General features: G+C 34.0%; 1 protein-coding gene across 4 annotated transcripts in view; it reads right to left on the bottom strand.

The window, feature by feature from the left end:
- Positions 1-14,847, bottom strand: part of FAF1 (Fas associated factor 1) — a 529,381-nt gene that overhangs the window by 344,658 nt on the left and 169,876 nt on the right. For all 4 annotated transcript variants that reach the window (XM_060621411.2, XM_060621414.2, XM_060621415.2 and 1 more), the window contains one exon: positions 10,919-11,124. In XM_060621411.2, coding sequence (XP_060477394.1) covers positions 10,919-11,124 — 206 coding nt within the window. The remainder of the gene's footprint in view (positions 1-10,918; positions 11,125-14,847) is intronic.

The raw sequence follows: 14,847 nt of genomic DNA, 5'->3' as shown, positions 1-14,847 counted from the left end.
ACCCTATCTATTCTCTTCCCATACCTCCAAGACACCAGCTAAAACTGAATCTTCCTTTTCAATATCCTCATAGCACAATCTACATTCATAATAGAAATTACTTTATTGGGAAGATCATGAGTTCTAGATTCAGTCTAAGATTGAATTCATGACTTAGGAATTCTCTGATCTTCAGTTTATTCATCTTTGAAACAGGGATAACAATGACTGCTTCACAGTATTGTTCAACTGTTGTATAGGAACCAAGTACACTAAGCATAGTGGCTGTTGTACAATAGGTAATGTGAGCATATGTACATGTGTGTGTGTGTGAATAAATGAATGAGTGAATGAATGGATAGATGCCCTTTATTTCCATGTCTACTTCACCCTCTTTATAGATATATAACATGGAGTCCTCTGGGATAATGACTCCCTTATTTTATGCACAGTCTGAAAACAGCATAACATTAAGTAAGCCCAAAGTAATCAACAAAAATTTATAATAAAATGATCCATTCTGATTAAACAAAAATCTTTTGGAATTTATGTCCTAATATTCAGCACTAATTGTTAAATATGAGACCTTGAGAAAGTAAAGTGCTATTTACTATTACAGCCATTACTGTGTGTTTTATTCCTTTAAACAGGAAAAAAAAGTCATCTTAGAGTCTTTCAAAGGAAGATGATACAGAATTATCAGAGGGAGAAGAGACTGAAAGATAAATGGCACAAAATAAGATGCTAGAAAACATAAGTCTATGCTTCTTATCTTCATTGCTTTGCTTTGAACAAAATATGACGTGAGTGATAAAAGTAGTTGAGGGAAAAATAATTTTAAATAAAGCTTAAAGACGCTTTATAAAATGGCAACTTTAAACTCTATACCAAACTGCTAACAGCAGGGACATAAGAATGAGAGAGAGGAAAAATATTCGTTTCTTTTTTATATACTTCTCTATTAAAATATTTTTTTTACTGAATAGAAGTTTTAGAAATGTGAAACTAGGTAAAAGAAACATTTCTAATGCATAAATGAAAATAACCTATGTACACGATGGCCCAGTCTGAGATGCTGCTTATTTATATATTAAAATAATTTTATAATTTGGGGAGTGTACAACTGTTGGCATAGAGGCAATAAATATCAGTTTGAAGACAGACCAAAGAACAGTGAGATTAATGTACGAAATTTGCAGACACCTCTCTCCCCCAAAGTACAAACTATGATTAGTCCTCATCATTTCATGCTCACAACATTTGTGTAAGACAAATATGATTGCTACTTTCTTTCCACATGCATTAATAACAATAAAAAATAACCACTTATACAGTGTTTATTATTCATAAAGAGTGTCTGAGCATACAGGGTAAAGGCATATGCCAAAAATTACATGGTTAATCTGAGTTACAGAGTCAAGACTGGAAACTAAATTCACAGATTCAAGAAAAAAACTGGTTTGAAATATCCTAAACTACTTTTTCAAGCTCAAAATGCACTTGCTAAATGTTTTAACTCTTTACATACTCAATCTTACTCATTTCAACTCAAACGTTATCCAACATAATAAAAGTAGTTTCAGGAAAGTAGATTAAAAACAGAAAAGAAAATGAGGCAAATGGTTAAACTAATTACAGACCTATTTTTCTATTTTCCATTCCAGAAATGAAACTAAGGCTCTGCTGAATAGGCCCAGCAAAAGTAAATTTTCTGGGAGCACTGATTCAACAAACTTTATTGAACAAATACCTGTATGTTAGGTTAAATCCTGTACTAATCTTCTATACATAAAACGAGACAATAATTCCCACCCTCAAGATCACACCATTTCACACTAGATAGTATTTTATAGAAGAACCAATGCTTTAAAATAATTCTTTAAATTTATTCAAAATAAGAAAACCCAGAAAGATTTTGTAACAAAACAAAACTGTAGAAACAAATAAATAAATAACACACTAAAAAATATTAACAAACTGATACAATTACCACTAGGTGTCACTCTGATATAAAGTTGTCAGCTGCCTTTAGGCTTGCTTTTATACATTGTTGAGTCTTCCTGGTAATAACCTGGAAAACTGCATCTTATTTACCATTTCTTTGCATTTTAACATTTATGCATACACAGAAAATTAGGATTTATACAATTCCTTAATAACAGTAAGTTGGTCCATATTTTTAAGTTTTCCTGTGGTATTTTAATATACATACAAATACATACATATGCTCATATATTGAGCCATTTATTTTCTCAACAGACTACCCTGTGCTAACCATTGTGCTTGGAGAATTTAGAGAAGAATAAGACCTAGTCTCTGAATAGTTTGAGAAGTTAATAGTCACAAGGGAAACTTGAAAAGAATAAGATATTTTAAAATCCATTTTGCAAGTACATATATTTTATGGGATCATACAAGATGAATCAACTACTATGTCCACGCAAATTAGGAAAGGCTTCATAAAGAAGAGATATTTACATGGAATATTAAAAGATGAGTATGAGTTTCCTAGAAAAACTAAAACAAGGAAGGGCAAATGAAACAGAATATAGGAAATAAGAAACCACTGAAAGATGTATAAGAAGATTTATATTCTAGAAAAATCATTATAGGGCAACTATGTAAAATACAGACTAGAGGAATAAAGATAACAGAGATGATAAAAATAAAGGAAGGATTCAAGTGATATCACTGTAAAACTAATACAACTTAATCAGTCAAATGCAATGAAAGAATAAAAAAATCTTCCATCAAGTTCCAAACATCCCTGCATACAACTTCCACAGTGATGCACATCAACAAACTTAATGAACATAGAGAAGATGTGCGACATGATTCTTTGACTGGCATGCAATTCATAATAAAAGAATAACCATAATCCAAAACAAATTTTAAAAACTGGAATAGTTAGGAGAAGCAGGAGGTGTGTATTGCACAATAACAACATGTGATATATAATTTATTTTGAGTCATATTTTATTTACAATATATTTGTAACTATCTTAATTTTATTTCTGTTTAAACAGAATGATTATTTGACTGTTTCCACTCTACCATACTTGGTCACAAGTCCGTTTTTAAAAGTGAATTATAAAGCCAACAGTTTTAACAAATGTGATCTCTGGAAATTCTATCATATGTTTTTGTAACAAAACTTTAACACAGTTTCATAGATTATTCTCCAAATTAAGATAGAATTAAAGTGTAACATTAACATATCCAGACAAGATCCAGACAAGCCAGCATTTCTGATCACCATCTTTGAAATAAGTAGGGATATCACTCCCACTGAGAGAACCAATGAAAAGGGTGGTTCAAGTGATCAAAATATCCTTTTACTTCCAACATATACCAAATATTCCATCAACCAAAAAAAATCAGGTCATTTTCAAATGAGAGTGTTAACTACTCAGCCACATGCTACATAATAGCAGTTAAAATTTATTTAATAAAGGACTTCTTTATAGTTTTTTTAACAGATAAAACACAGATAATTTTAAGTAAAAGTGTGATATGGTACTGAGTTCTTTCCCCTATAATAAATACATTCATCACTAAACTAAGAAAGTAAAAGCCTAGTAAAAAACCCTACATAAGGAGTTTCCTACTAATACACCATGGATACCTTACCAATATTACTGAAAATCTATAGGAACAATAAGGAGGGTCAATTCTGACAAATTTCTATGTAAAAATAAATAAAACTATTTTGCAAATATCAATAAATGGGCCTTTGGCATTTTAAAACTACAAATTCATTTTAAATATCAAAAACCTAGAAACTTACTCCAAAAAAAAAAAAAAAAAAAAAAAGAACCAAACAGACACCTGGGTAGCTCTGTAATTGAACATCCGACTCTTAGTTTCAGTTCAGGTTATGATCTCACAGTCGTGAGATCAAGTCCCATGTCAGATTCTCTTTCTTCCTCTCTCTCTGTCCCACTCCCTGCTCGTGCATGCATATGTGCACAAACTCTCTCAAAATAAATAAATAAGCTTTTTAAAAAACATATTTTGGAGCTGAAGAATATAATAACTGAATTGAAAAAGTCATTAAAAGGGCACAATAGACATGATCAACCAGAAAAAAAAAAAAATATGTGAACTTGAAGACAAGTCATTTGAAATTATTCAGTCAGAAGAGAAACAAGAAAAATTAAAAGAGAAAGAATGAAAAAAGCCTAGACAACTTATGGGAAACCATTAAAGGAGCAACACAGGCATTTATGGGAGTTGTAGAAAATAAGACAAAGGGTCAGAAGGCTTATTTGAAGAAATAATGGCTGAACAATTCCCAAATCTGGGGAAGGAAACAGACTTGCAGATTCATGAAGCACAAAGGATCCAAAAAATAATAAATCCTAAAAAGTCCATACCAAAAAACATTAAAATCAAATTGTCAAATTAAAGGACAAAAAGAAATCTGAAGGCAGCAAGTGAAAAAAGCTCATCACATAAAGGGAGCTGCCCCCAGTATCAACAGATTTCTCAACTAAAACTTTGCAGGACAGACAGAAGGGAAGAGAATAATATATTAAAAGTGTTGAAAGAAAAAAACTGCCAAAAAAGAATACTGTATTTCCAGTAAAACTGTTCTTCATATATTAAAGAGAAATAATGACTTTTCCCAGCTAACAGCTGAGAAAGTTCAACAGTAGACCTGCCTTATAAGAAATGCTAAAGAGAGTACTCCAGTTGTAACAAAAGTATACCAGATAGCAACACAGGAGTATAAAGCTCACTGTTAATGGTAAATATATAGACACTACAAAACACTCTACACAAGTACAGAATATTGTAATAATGGTGATTAATAACTTATTCTGGTATAGAAGTTAAAAGAAAAAAGTATACAAAATATAACTATAAAATGTTAATGGTACTTAACATGCAAAGATATAATTTGTGACATTGATAACAAAGGGAGGGAATAAAGAGTAGGTTTATGTATGACTTAAATTACCAGGTTAAAATAGATTATCAAAAATAGAAGATGTCTTATGTAAGCTCCATGATAACTACAAAGAAAACAACTACAGAAGATGCAAAGAAAACAGCTACAGAAGATACACAAAAGAAAATGGGGACAGGATCAAAGCATGATACTACAAAAAAAAAAAAATTGGGGCGCCTGGGTGGCTCAGTCGGTTAAGCATCCGACTTCGGCTCAGGTCATGATCTCGCGGTCTGTGAGTTCGAGCCCCGCGTCGGGCTCTGTGCTGACAGCTCAGAGCCTGGAGCCTGTTTCAGATTCTGTGTCTCCCTCTCTCTCTGGTCCTCCCCCGTTCATGCTCTGTCTCTCTCTGTCTCAAAAATAAATAAACGTTAAAAAAAAAAATCAACAAACAAAAAGGAAGACAGCAAGAGAGGGAAAGACAGAACAAAAGCTACAAGACAGAAAGGATATAATCAACAAAATGGCAACAGTTAAGTCCTCCCCTATCAGTAATTAGTTTAAATGTAAACAACCAAAAGACATAGGCTAGTTGGATTAAAAAAACAAAATTCAACTACATGGTATCTATAAGAGACTCACTTGAGATTCATGGACACAGAGAATGAGCGTGAAAGGATGGAAAAAAATTCTATGCAAATGGTAACCAAAAAGGAGCATTGTGACCACACTTACATCAGACTAAATAGACTTTAAGTCAAAACTGTCACAAGAGAGATAAGACATTATATAATGATAAAAGAGTCAATTCACATACAGTAAGATGTAACAATTATACACATATGCTCTCAACATCAAAGCACCCGATATATACGAAACAAACAATGACAGAGCTGAGGGGAGAAATACACAACCACAATAATAGTAGGGGATTTCAATAATGGATAAAATTTCTACACACAAGGTCAATAAGGAAACACAGGGCTTCAACGCTAGACCAAATGGACCTAACAGACGTATACAAAACATTACACTGAACAGCAGCAAAATTCCAAACACACGTGGAGCATTCTTCAGGGTAGGTGACATGTCAGGTTATAAATGAATCTTAATAAATGTAAGAAGAAATAAGCAGAAGGAAAACTGCTATTGATTTTTAGTTTCATTATACTGTGATAGGAAAACATTCTTGGTATGATTTCAATCTTCTTATATCTGTTAAGACTTGTTTGTGACCTAACAGCGTATCTATCCTGGAAAATTCACAGATGTATAGAAATAACTTAGGCCTGAACAACCAAAAGAGCAAAGAAAAAAATCGTAAGAAAAATTAGAAAATATCTTGAGACAAATGAAAACAAAAACACGACATACCAAAACTTTAGGGATGCAGGAAATGCCTACATTAAAAAAGAACAAAGATCTAATACACAACTTAATTTTACACCTCAAGTAACTATAAAAACAGAAACAAGCTAAGCCCAAAGTTAGAAGAAGGGAGGAAATAATAAAGATTAGAGCAAAAATGAAAAGAGAATAGAAAAACAATTTTAAAAAATCAGCAAAACTAGGAGTTGAGGCTTGAAAAGATCAAGAAAAAAATGGACAAACTTTTACCCTAAACTAAGAAAAAAAAGAAAGACTCAAGTAAAACCAGAAAGGAAAAAGTAGACATTACAACTGATGCTGCAGAGATAAATACAGAGACTACTATAAATAATTATATGCCAACAAATGGGATAGCCTAGTAAAATGGGTAAATTCATAGAAACATATAAACTACAAAGACTGAATCACAAAGAAATAGAAAATGCAAACAAATCTATAACTAGTAAAGAGTAATCAGTAATTTAAAAAATCAGTAACTAGTAAAGAGTAATCAAAAAAAAAAAAAAAATCAAAATCAGGGCACCTGGGTGGTTCAGTCAGTTAAGCGTCCTACTTCAGCTCAGGTCATGATCCACAGCTTGGGGGTTCAAGCTCCACGTTGGACTCTGTGCTGACAGCTCAGAGCCTGGACCCTGCTTCAGATTCTGTGTCTCCGTCTCTCTCTGCCCCTCCCCTAATTTCTCTTTCTCTCTCTCTCTTTCTCTCTCTCTCTCTCCCTCTCTCTCTCTCTCTCCCCCTCTCTCCCTTCCTCCCTCCCTCCCTCTCTTTGCCCCTCTCCTGCTTGCTCTCTCTCTCTCTCAAAAATAAACATTAAAAGAAAAAAAATTAATCAAAATCAGTAATCAAAAACCAACAAAGAAAAATTCAGCACCAGATGGTTTCATTGGAGAATTCTACCAAACATCTGAAGAAAAATTAACCTCACTCTTTTCAAACTGATCCCAAAAATTAAGGCAGAGAGAACGCTTCTGAATTCATTTTATGAAGCCAACACTACCCTGATGCCAAAGCCAGACAAAGACACTACAAAAACAAGAACAAAAACTATTACCCAATATCCCTGATGAATATAGATGCAAAAATCCTCTACAAAATATTAGAAAACCAAATTCAACAGCACATTAGAAAGATCATACACCATAACCAAATGAAATTTATGCATGTGATACAAGGATGGTTCGACATATGGAAATCAATGTGATATATACCATATTAATGAAATGAAGAGAAAAATATTACACAATCATCTTAAAATATGCAGAAAAAGCATTTGACAAAATTCTCCAACATTTCATGATAAAAATACTCAAACTAGAAACAGAAGAAAATTATTGCAACATAATAAAGGCCATATATGAAACATCCACAGCTAATATCATACTGAATGGTGAAAACCAAAAACTTTTCCTCTAAAGATCAGGAACAATTCAAGAATGCCTACTGTTGCCACTTCTATACCACACAGGATCTGAAGTCCTAGCCAGAATGATTAGACAATAAAAAGAAATAAAAGGGATCCAAATCAGAAAGCAAGAAATAGAATTATCTATGTTTCCAGATGATATTATATGTAGAACACCCTAAAGATCCTATTAAAAAAAAAAAAAAAACCTGCTAGACCTAATAAACAAATTTGGCAATGTTGCAGGAATACAAAATTTACATACAAAAACTAGTTATATTTCATACACTAACAACAAATAATCTAATAAGGAAACTAATAAAACTATCTCATTTACAGTAGCATGAAAAAGAATAACATACACAGGAATAAATTTAGCCAAAGAGACAAAAGACTTGCACAATGAAAACTACAAAACAATGCTAAAAGAAAGTAAAGATGAAACAAATGAAAAGACATCACATGTTCATGGATTGAAAGACTTATTAATATTGTTAAAATAACCGTACTACTCATAGCAACCTACAGATTCAATGTGATCCCTAACGAAATCCCAATGGCATTTTTAGACATTTTTGCAGAAAACAATGTTAAAATTCATATGGAACCACAAAGGACCCTATGTAGCCAAAACAATCTTGAGAAAGAAGAATAAAGCTGGGGGCCTTATATTTCCTGACTTCAAAACATTTTACAAAGTAATCAAGACAGTGTGGTACTGGCCTAGAGAAAAACATATTGACCAATGGAACAGGTAGCAACCCCAGAAATTAATCTATACATATATGTCAAATGATTTGACAAGAGTGCCAAGTCTACACAATCGGGAAAGGATGGTCTCTTTAACAAACAGTGTAGGGAAAACTGGATATCCATGTGTGAAAGAGTGAAATTGGACCTTTATCTTATTCCATGCACAAAAACTAACTCAAAATGGGGAGGTAGGCAGGCATGGGCTAATGGGTGATGAGTATTAAGGAGGGCACACGTTGTGTTGAGCATTCGCTATTATATGTAAATGATGAACCACTAAATTCTACTCCTGAAACCAATATTACACTAGATGTTAACTAACTAGAATTTAAATAAAATTCTGAAAAAAAAAAAAAAAAAAAAAAAAACATAGACTTAAACATAAGATCTGAAACTATAAGACTCATAGAAGAAAATATAAAGCAAAAGCTTCATTAACATTGGTCTTGGCAATGATTTCATGGATATAACACAGAAGCATAGACAACAAAAGTAAAAATAGACAAGTGGGACTAGATTAAACAAAAAACTGTGCAGCAAAGGAAACAATGGGTATAAAGGCAACCTACAAAATTGGAGAAAATATTTCTAAAGCATATATCTGATAAGGGGTTAATATTCAAAATATATAAAGAAATCCTACAATCCAACAGCAAAAAAGTAATAACCTGATTTAAAGATGGGCAAAGGCCTTGAATAGGTATTTCTCCAAAGAAAACATACAAATTAGCAACAGGTATATGAGAAGATGTTCAACATCACTAATCACCATGGAAATCCAAACCCAAACCACAATGAGATATCACTTCATACCTGTTAAGATGGCCATTATAAAACAAAAACAAAGCAGAAAATAGCAAGTGTTGACAAGGACATGGAGAAATTGGAACCCTTGTTCATTATGGGAGTGTAAAATGGTGTGGCCATTATGAAAAAAGTAACAATGGTGGAGCCATTATGATAAAAGTATGAACATTCCTCAGAAAATTAAAAATAGAACCACACATGATCCAGCAATCCCACTTTTGGGTATTTACCCAAAAGAATTAAAAGCAAAATCTTGAGAGATATTTGCAATCTCTTGTAGCATTATTCACAATATCCAAGAGGCGAAAACAACCTAAATGTTCACAGATGGGCAAATGGATACAGAAAATGTCGAATATACATACAATGGAATATTCTTCATCATTAAAAAAAGAAGAAAATCCTGTAATTTGCTACAATATAGACGAAACTTGAGGATATCATACTAAGTGAAATGAGCCAGACACAGAAAGACAAATACTGTATGATTCCACTTCTAGAATAGATTTAAAGTATTCAAAGTAATCTAAGCAGAAAGTTGAATGATGGTTACCAGGGGCTGGTAGAAGGGGGAAATGGGGAGTTGCTAGTCAATGGATACAAAGTTTCAATTATACAAGATGAAAAAGTTCTGCTTTCTCAAGATATGCTGTACAACAATGTACATATAGTTAACAAAACTATATTGTACATTTAAAAATTTAAGAGGATAGATATATTATGCACTTTCCTTTACCACAATTTGGGAGCAGGGGAAGGAATCTATAGGAGAATACTGGGGGCATGGGAATGAGTATGGGAAGAAATAGATGGACTAGGAAAGAAATCTGGGCAGAAGAAGGTATGTGTACAAAGGATCTAATAACCTATTCAAGGAACTGAAACAAGTCCATAAGAACTTAGGCATGGTGAGCAAGGACAAAAGTGGTAACAGATGAAAACTAGAAATGGAACAGGGGCCTGAGCAAGCAGAGACTTAACAGGCCATGGTAAAAAGACTTTAATTTTATCCTAAACCAATGGGAAGTCTCTAAATGGCTTTAAGTAAGGGAATAACAATCTGATTAGTGTTTGAGAATGATCAATCTTTTAACAGTTTAGCTTTTTCTCTGTAGTGTACTTCAATTAATAAAATTAAATACAATTAGGAAAGATCTCCCTAAAAAAGAACAAAGGCAAAATTTCAGAAAGATTTGGAATTTAGATTTTAGGCAAAACTACAGTAATGGGTCAAATAATCTGAATCAAACGTGAATTCAACACAGTTTCTCTGTAGAAATTTGGCAAAATCTGTCCAACAATGGCACACATACACTTTAAGTTTCCTTTGAAAAGCTGGCAGGGAGAAGGGTATTATGTCTTATTTCTGATTTCTCATTAACCATAACATGAAAAATGAATGGATTTCAGCTATAAAGTCCAATACACAATATACTTAAAGTTTGATTTGCATCTGCCCTAAAAGAACATCTTACACTATTTCATATAAGTGGAACAAAAAAATTATTCTCAAACTTGCCTCAATATCAACACAGTGTTTTAAAAATGCAGCATAATTATCTGTATGGAAAATATCAGTTTCAATTTGCTCTCTCCCCCTTCTTATTGGCAGTCAACTCAAAAGAAAAGGATATAAAATGAAATATTTACCTAAGAAATTATTTATGAAGGCTTTATGTTAGGAAAAACCTTACCAACAGTACAGCTGTCTTCAAGTACCACATCAACATTTCTGTCTCTGTACTCAACCCTGAAGTCCAGCATCCGAGGTTGCCTTTCTACAATTTGCCTAGATGGCATTACAGGTCGAAATGCTGAAGAAGAAGAGGGAGCGGGAGCTGAAGCTGGGTGACTTGTTGGATCAAATGCAGGTCCTGGTATGGTCTCACCTCCATAGTCACTGAAATATTGACATAAAAAGGATTATCATCAACCAAATCATTACAAATTACCACTAAGGATCCATTTCCATTCCTGGCTAGTGTTGATCTTCCTATCTTATGTTGTACTTCCTCCATAAAATCTTTCCTAGCGACTGAAGGCCACATTATTCTCCCTCCCATCCTTGCCTTTCTATGTCTATTAACAGTATCATACATATCATTTAGCATTTAATCAGGTTTTTGCCTCATTGTTAATGTTAGTAAAACATTATTTTAGTTTCTATGAATTAAGAACACTGTCTTCATTCACTTTCATTTACTCACTGAAGCACATTATTTAATTCATTAACTCTACTTTCCACAAAACTATTTCATAACTTTACCATCCTTAAACTTCCATTCTCCCTATCACACTCCTCAGTCTTTTTAAACTTTTTTTTAAGTTTATTTATTTATTTTGAGAGAGAGACAGCACGAGTTGGAAAGGCAGTGACAGAGAAGGAGAAAGAGAAACCCAGGCAGGCTCTGTGCTGCCAGAGCAGAGACTGACGCAGGGCTCAAACTCACAAAACCGTGAGATCAGGACCTAAGCCAAAACCAAGAGACAGACATTTAACGAACTGAGGCACCCAGGTGCCCTGCACTCCTCAATCTTAAAAGATGGTTTTTTTCCTACTGTGCAGAGAAAACGGATGCATGCCATCAAGAGGAAATTCCTTTACCTTTCTGATATCAAATCCACAAACTACCCATCATATGTACTCTTTTTTTTCTATAAAACAGAGGAGACATCATTCTATCTATACAAAATCTAAAACCATCTTCTAATAGCTTTGCATTATGGATTATGCTTTTCCTTTCTAGTATCTTCAACATCTCCTTCTCTTCTGGATTCTTCTCAATAACATTTAAACACGTTCAAGTCTTAAAATCTTTGCTCTGGCTACTTAATAGTTATCTCATTTGTAAAATGGGAAAATTAATTATATTTGCAGGGATTAAATCAGGTAAACATATGAAAAGCTTAGCACAATGCCTGGTGTCTAGTAAGATCTCAAACCTCAAACTCCATATATCCAAAGTTTAACTCTTTAATGTCTCCCCAAGCCTGATCCTCCTTCCATTATTCCTCACATTAGCCACCCAACCAGAAACTCCTGGCATTATCCTTGACACCATCTTAAGTCATAAGTCATCCACCTTTCCCCTCTGAAGCTGACACCCTAGGGCAAGTCACAAGAACCTCATGTATGGTTTGATGCAAAAGCCTAATGTCTATGTACCCCTTGCTCCCCTGCATGTCATTCCAGATCACCACTAAAATGAAATTAAAGACAGAAATGTCTTAATATCATTTTTCTTCGATACTCCCCTCTGGTCTTTATACAGAGCTAAAGAGGCATATAAGTCCCTGTATGATCCATATCCTATCTACCTTCCCATCCTTAGCTTGCTATGCTATCTCCATCTCTCTATGCTAATAGCCACAACAGCCTTTCATTTCTTCCATCTTACCTTGATCCTTCCCATTTCATGGGGGAACACAGACTATTCCTTCTAAGAATATTCTTCCCATCTCATCCCTATATTCCATCTTTCTTCTAGTTAATTATATTCATACATATCTCAGATTGAACATTTTTCAACTCAGAGCATGTTTCACTACCTTAGACTGGTTCTAATTCCTCACCACCAACAATTATAATTGGTATTAATCATTTGACATTTAAGACCCCCGTAGAATATAAGTTCCACAAGGGCAAAGTTCCCATTTGTGTTTTTAATGGCCATATTTTCTGCCTAGAGCTCAAGAATTCACAGAGAAGGTACTTAAATATTTAACAAATAAGTAAAGAAATAATTATTAAATAATTTGGTTTTCCTCTCACTTAATTTATCATATATAGCCACTTTTTCCCCCATTGCTGGGAGGAAAAGGAAAGAAGGGAATATAAGGAATGCTTCCATTGATACATTATTGTATATATGTTCCACCACTAAAACTACAAGCTCACAAGCTCTATTCTAAAACATCCTTTTTCTCACCCTAAATTTGAGGAAAAACAATGGACTGGCAACCTGAACAGGACCAAGAATGACTAAAAACACACAAATAAGCAGTATTCATTCAAGTCAGGAAAAAAAAAATTACATTTACTTCACACTATTGCTTTGATTAGTGTTAACCAAATTTATATTACAAAATTGATTTAGTGAGTTGTGTGATCAGTCTTTTAAAGAACAGGATAGGAAACACATTATCAGCATGTGGCACTTAATAGTTTGGACCAAGTATTGGTTCCTAAACTTTTTGATCCTGATACATATTTGCATATGTGTGTTTTGGATTCCAAGCATTCCTCATTGTAGGTCCTGGCCAAAAAAGTGTGAAAATGACTAGCTTAGATCTCAGAGTTAAGATACTCTAGTAATCACTGATGCAAATACAAAACCCAAAACTCCCAGCTGTTAAGCTCAAGGAAAGTAATCTTAGAAGGAAGACATGGAAAAGAAAATGACCAAAGCAGGAAAGACTATAACTGTTGGAATTCAAATTGAGCTCCTAAATATCTATGAACAGAATGTTGTGTAAGGTTACTTAGTATCTCTAAATTTTGTCACAACTTCTCAGAACCTCGGAAAAATAGCTGAAGTTAATAGGCTGGTCACTGACTTACTGTTTGCTTAACTCCAAATTCATTCTTCTTTTAAATATTTTTTTTAATGTTTATTTTTGACAGAGAAAGAGAGTGCGAGCAGGAGAGGGACAGAGACAGAGGGAGACAAAGAATTCAAAGCAGGCTCCAACATGGGGCTCAAACCCCAACATGGAGCTCAAACCCACAAACCATGAGATCACTATCTGAGCTGAAACCAAGAGTTGGGAAGCTGATTGAGCTACCCAGGCACCCCCAAATTCATTCTTCTATAGTCTATACCGTGATGCTGGTGCTAGCATTCTCCAAAATTCTATTTATTTCGGCATATGTTTCCCTAATAGATTCTGCATATAGGGGATACTAGCTAGGGATTATTTGTGAGGAGAGGAGGAAAGACTTCCTTCTTCCTGTTTGCATATATTTCTATCAGTACCATCCTGTAGCTTTCAGTCTCCTGCTTTTTTCAGCATTCATATAACCAGTTTCTTGACATCTCCTCAGATACCAGTAGCAGCTAAACAGTATGCATTCCACAGTGGCCTAATCCTCACTCGGGTCCAAGGGGCTCCTCGGGTCCAAGGGGCTCCTCGGGGCTTCAAAGTTCTGTTAATCCCTTTGACCTAGACCTAAGAGTGCTGACTTCCTGAAGCAGTTATTATATCAAAGTTTTTTCAGTTTACTTTTTTACTGTTCCACACCTGTGTAACCAATCCTACATTAAATTCCCTTTGTTGAAATACCCATTTCTTTTTTGATAATGGAGGCATCACAGGAAACAAAATTCAGGAATTGGCTTGATTATGTCCTTGACCTTCAATACACTGCTGAGCTCCTTGCCAATGGAAAATGAGATGCTAGTGATCCAAGTCATGCACTGGCATAATGATTAATTACATTATCACTTACAGTTCATTATGATCACATGCCTATTAAAACAAGTGCCTAAGGGGACCAAATGGCTATTGCACTTGGCCATTATGATAGTAATGACAATAAAGACTAGGAGCTGGCTGCTTCTGAATCTAATGGAAAGCTTAACAGAAGAAAATGACACACTTAGGGTTATTAACTTTCAGTTCA

This window comes from Panthera onca, chromosome C1 (assembly GCF_046562875.1).
Source record: "Panthera onca isolate mPanOnc1 chromosome C1, mPanOnc1 haplotype 2, whole genome shotgun sequence".
Classification (NCBI taxonomy): domain Eukaryota; kingdom Metazoa; phylum Chordata; class Mammalia; order Carnivora; family Felidae; genus Panthera; species Panthera onca.
This window is presented reverse-complemented; position numbering and strand designations above follow the sequence as displayed.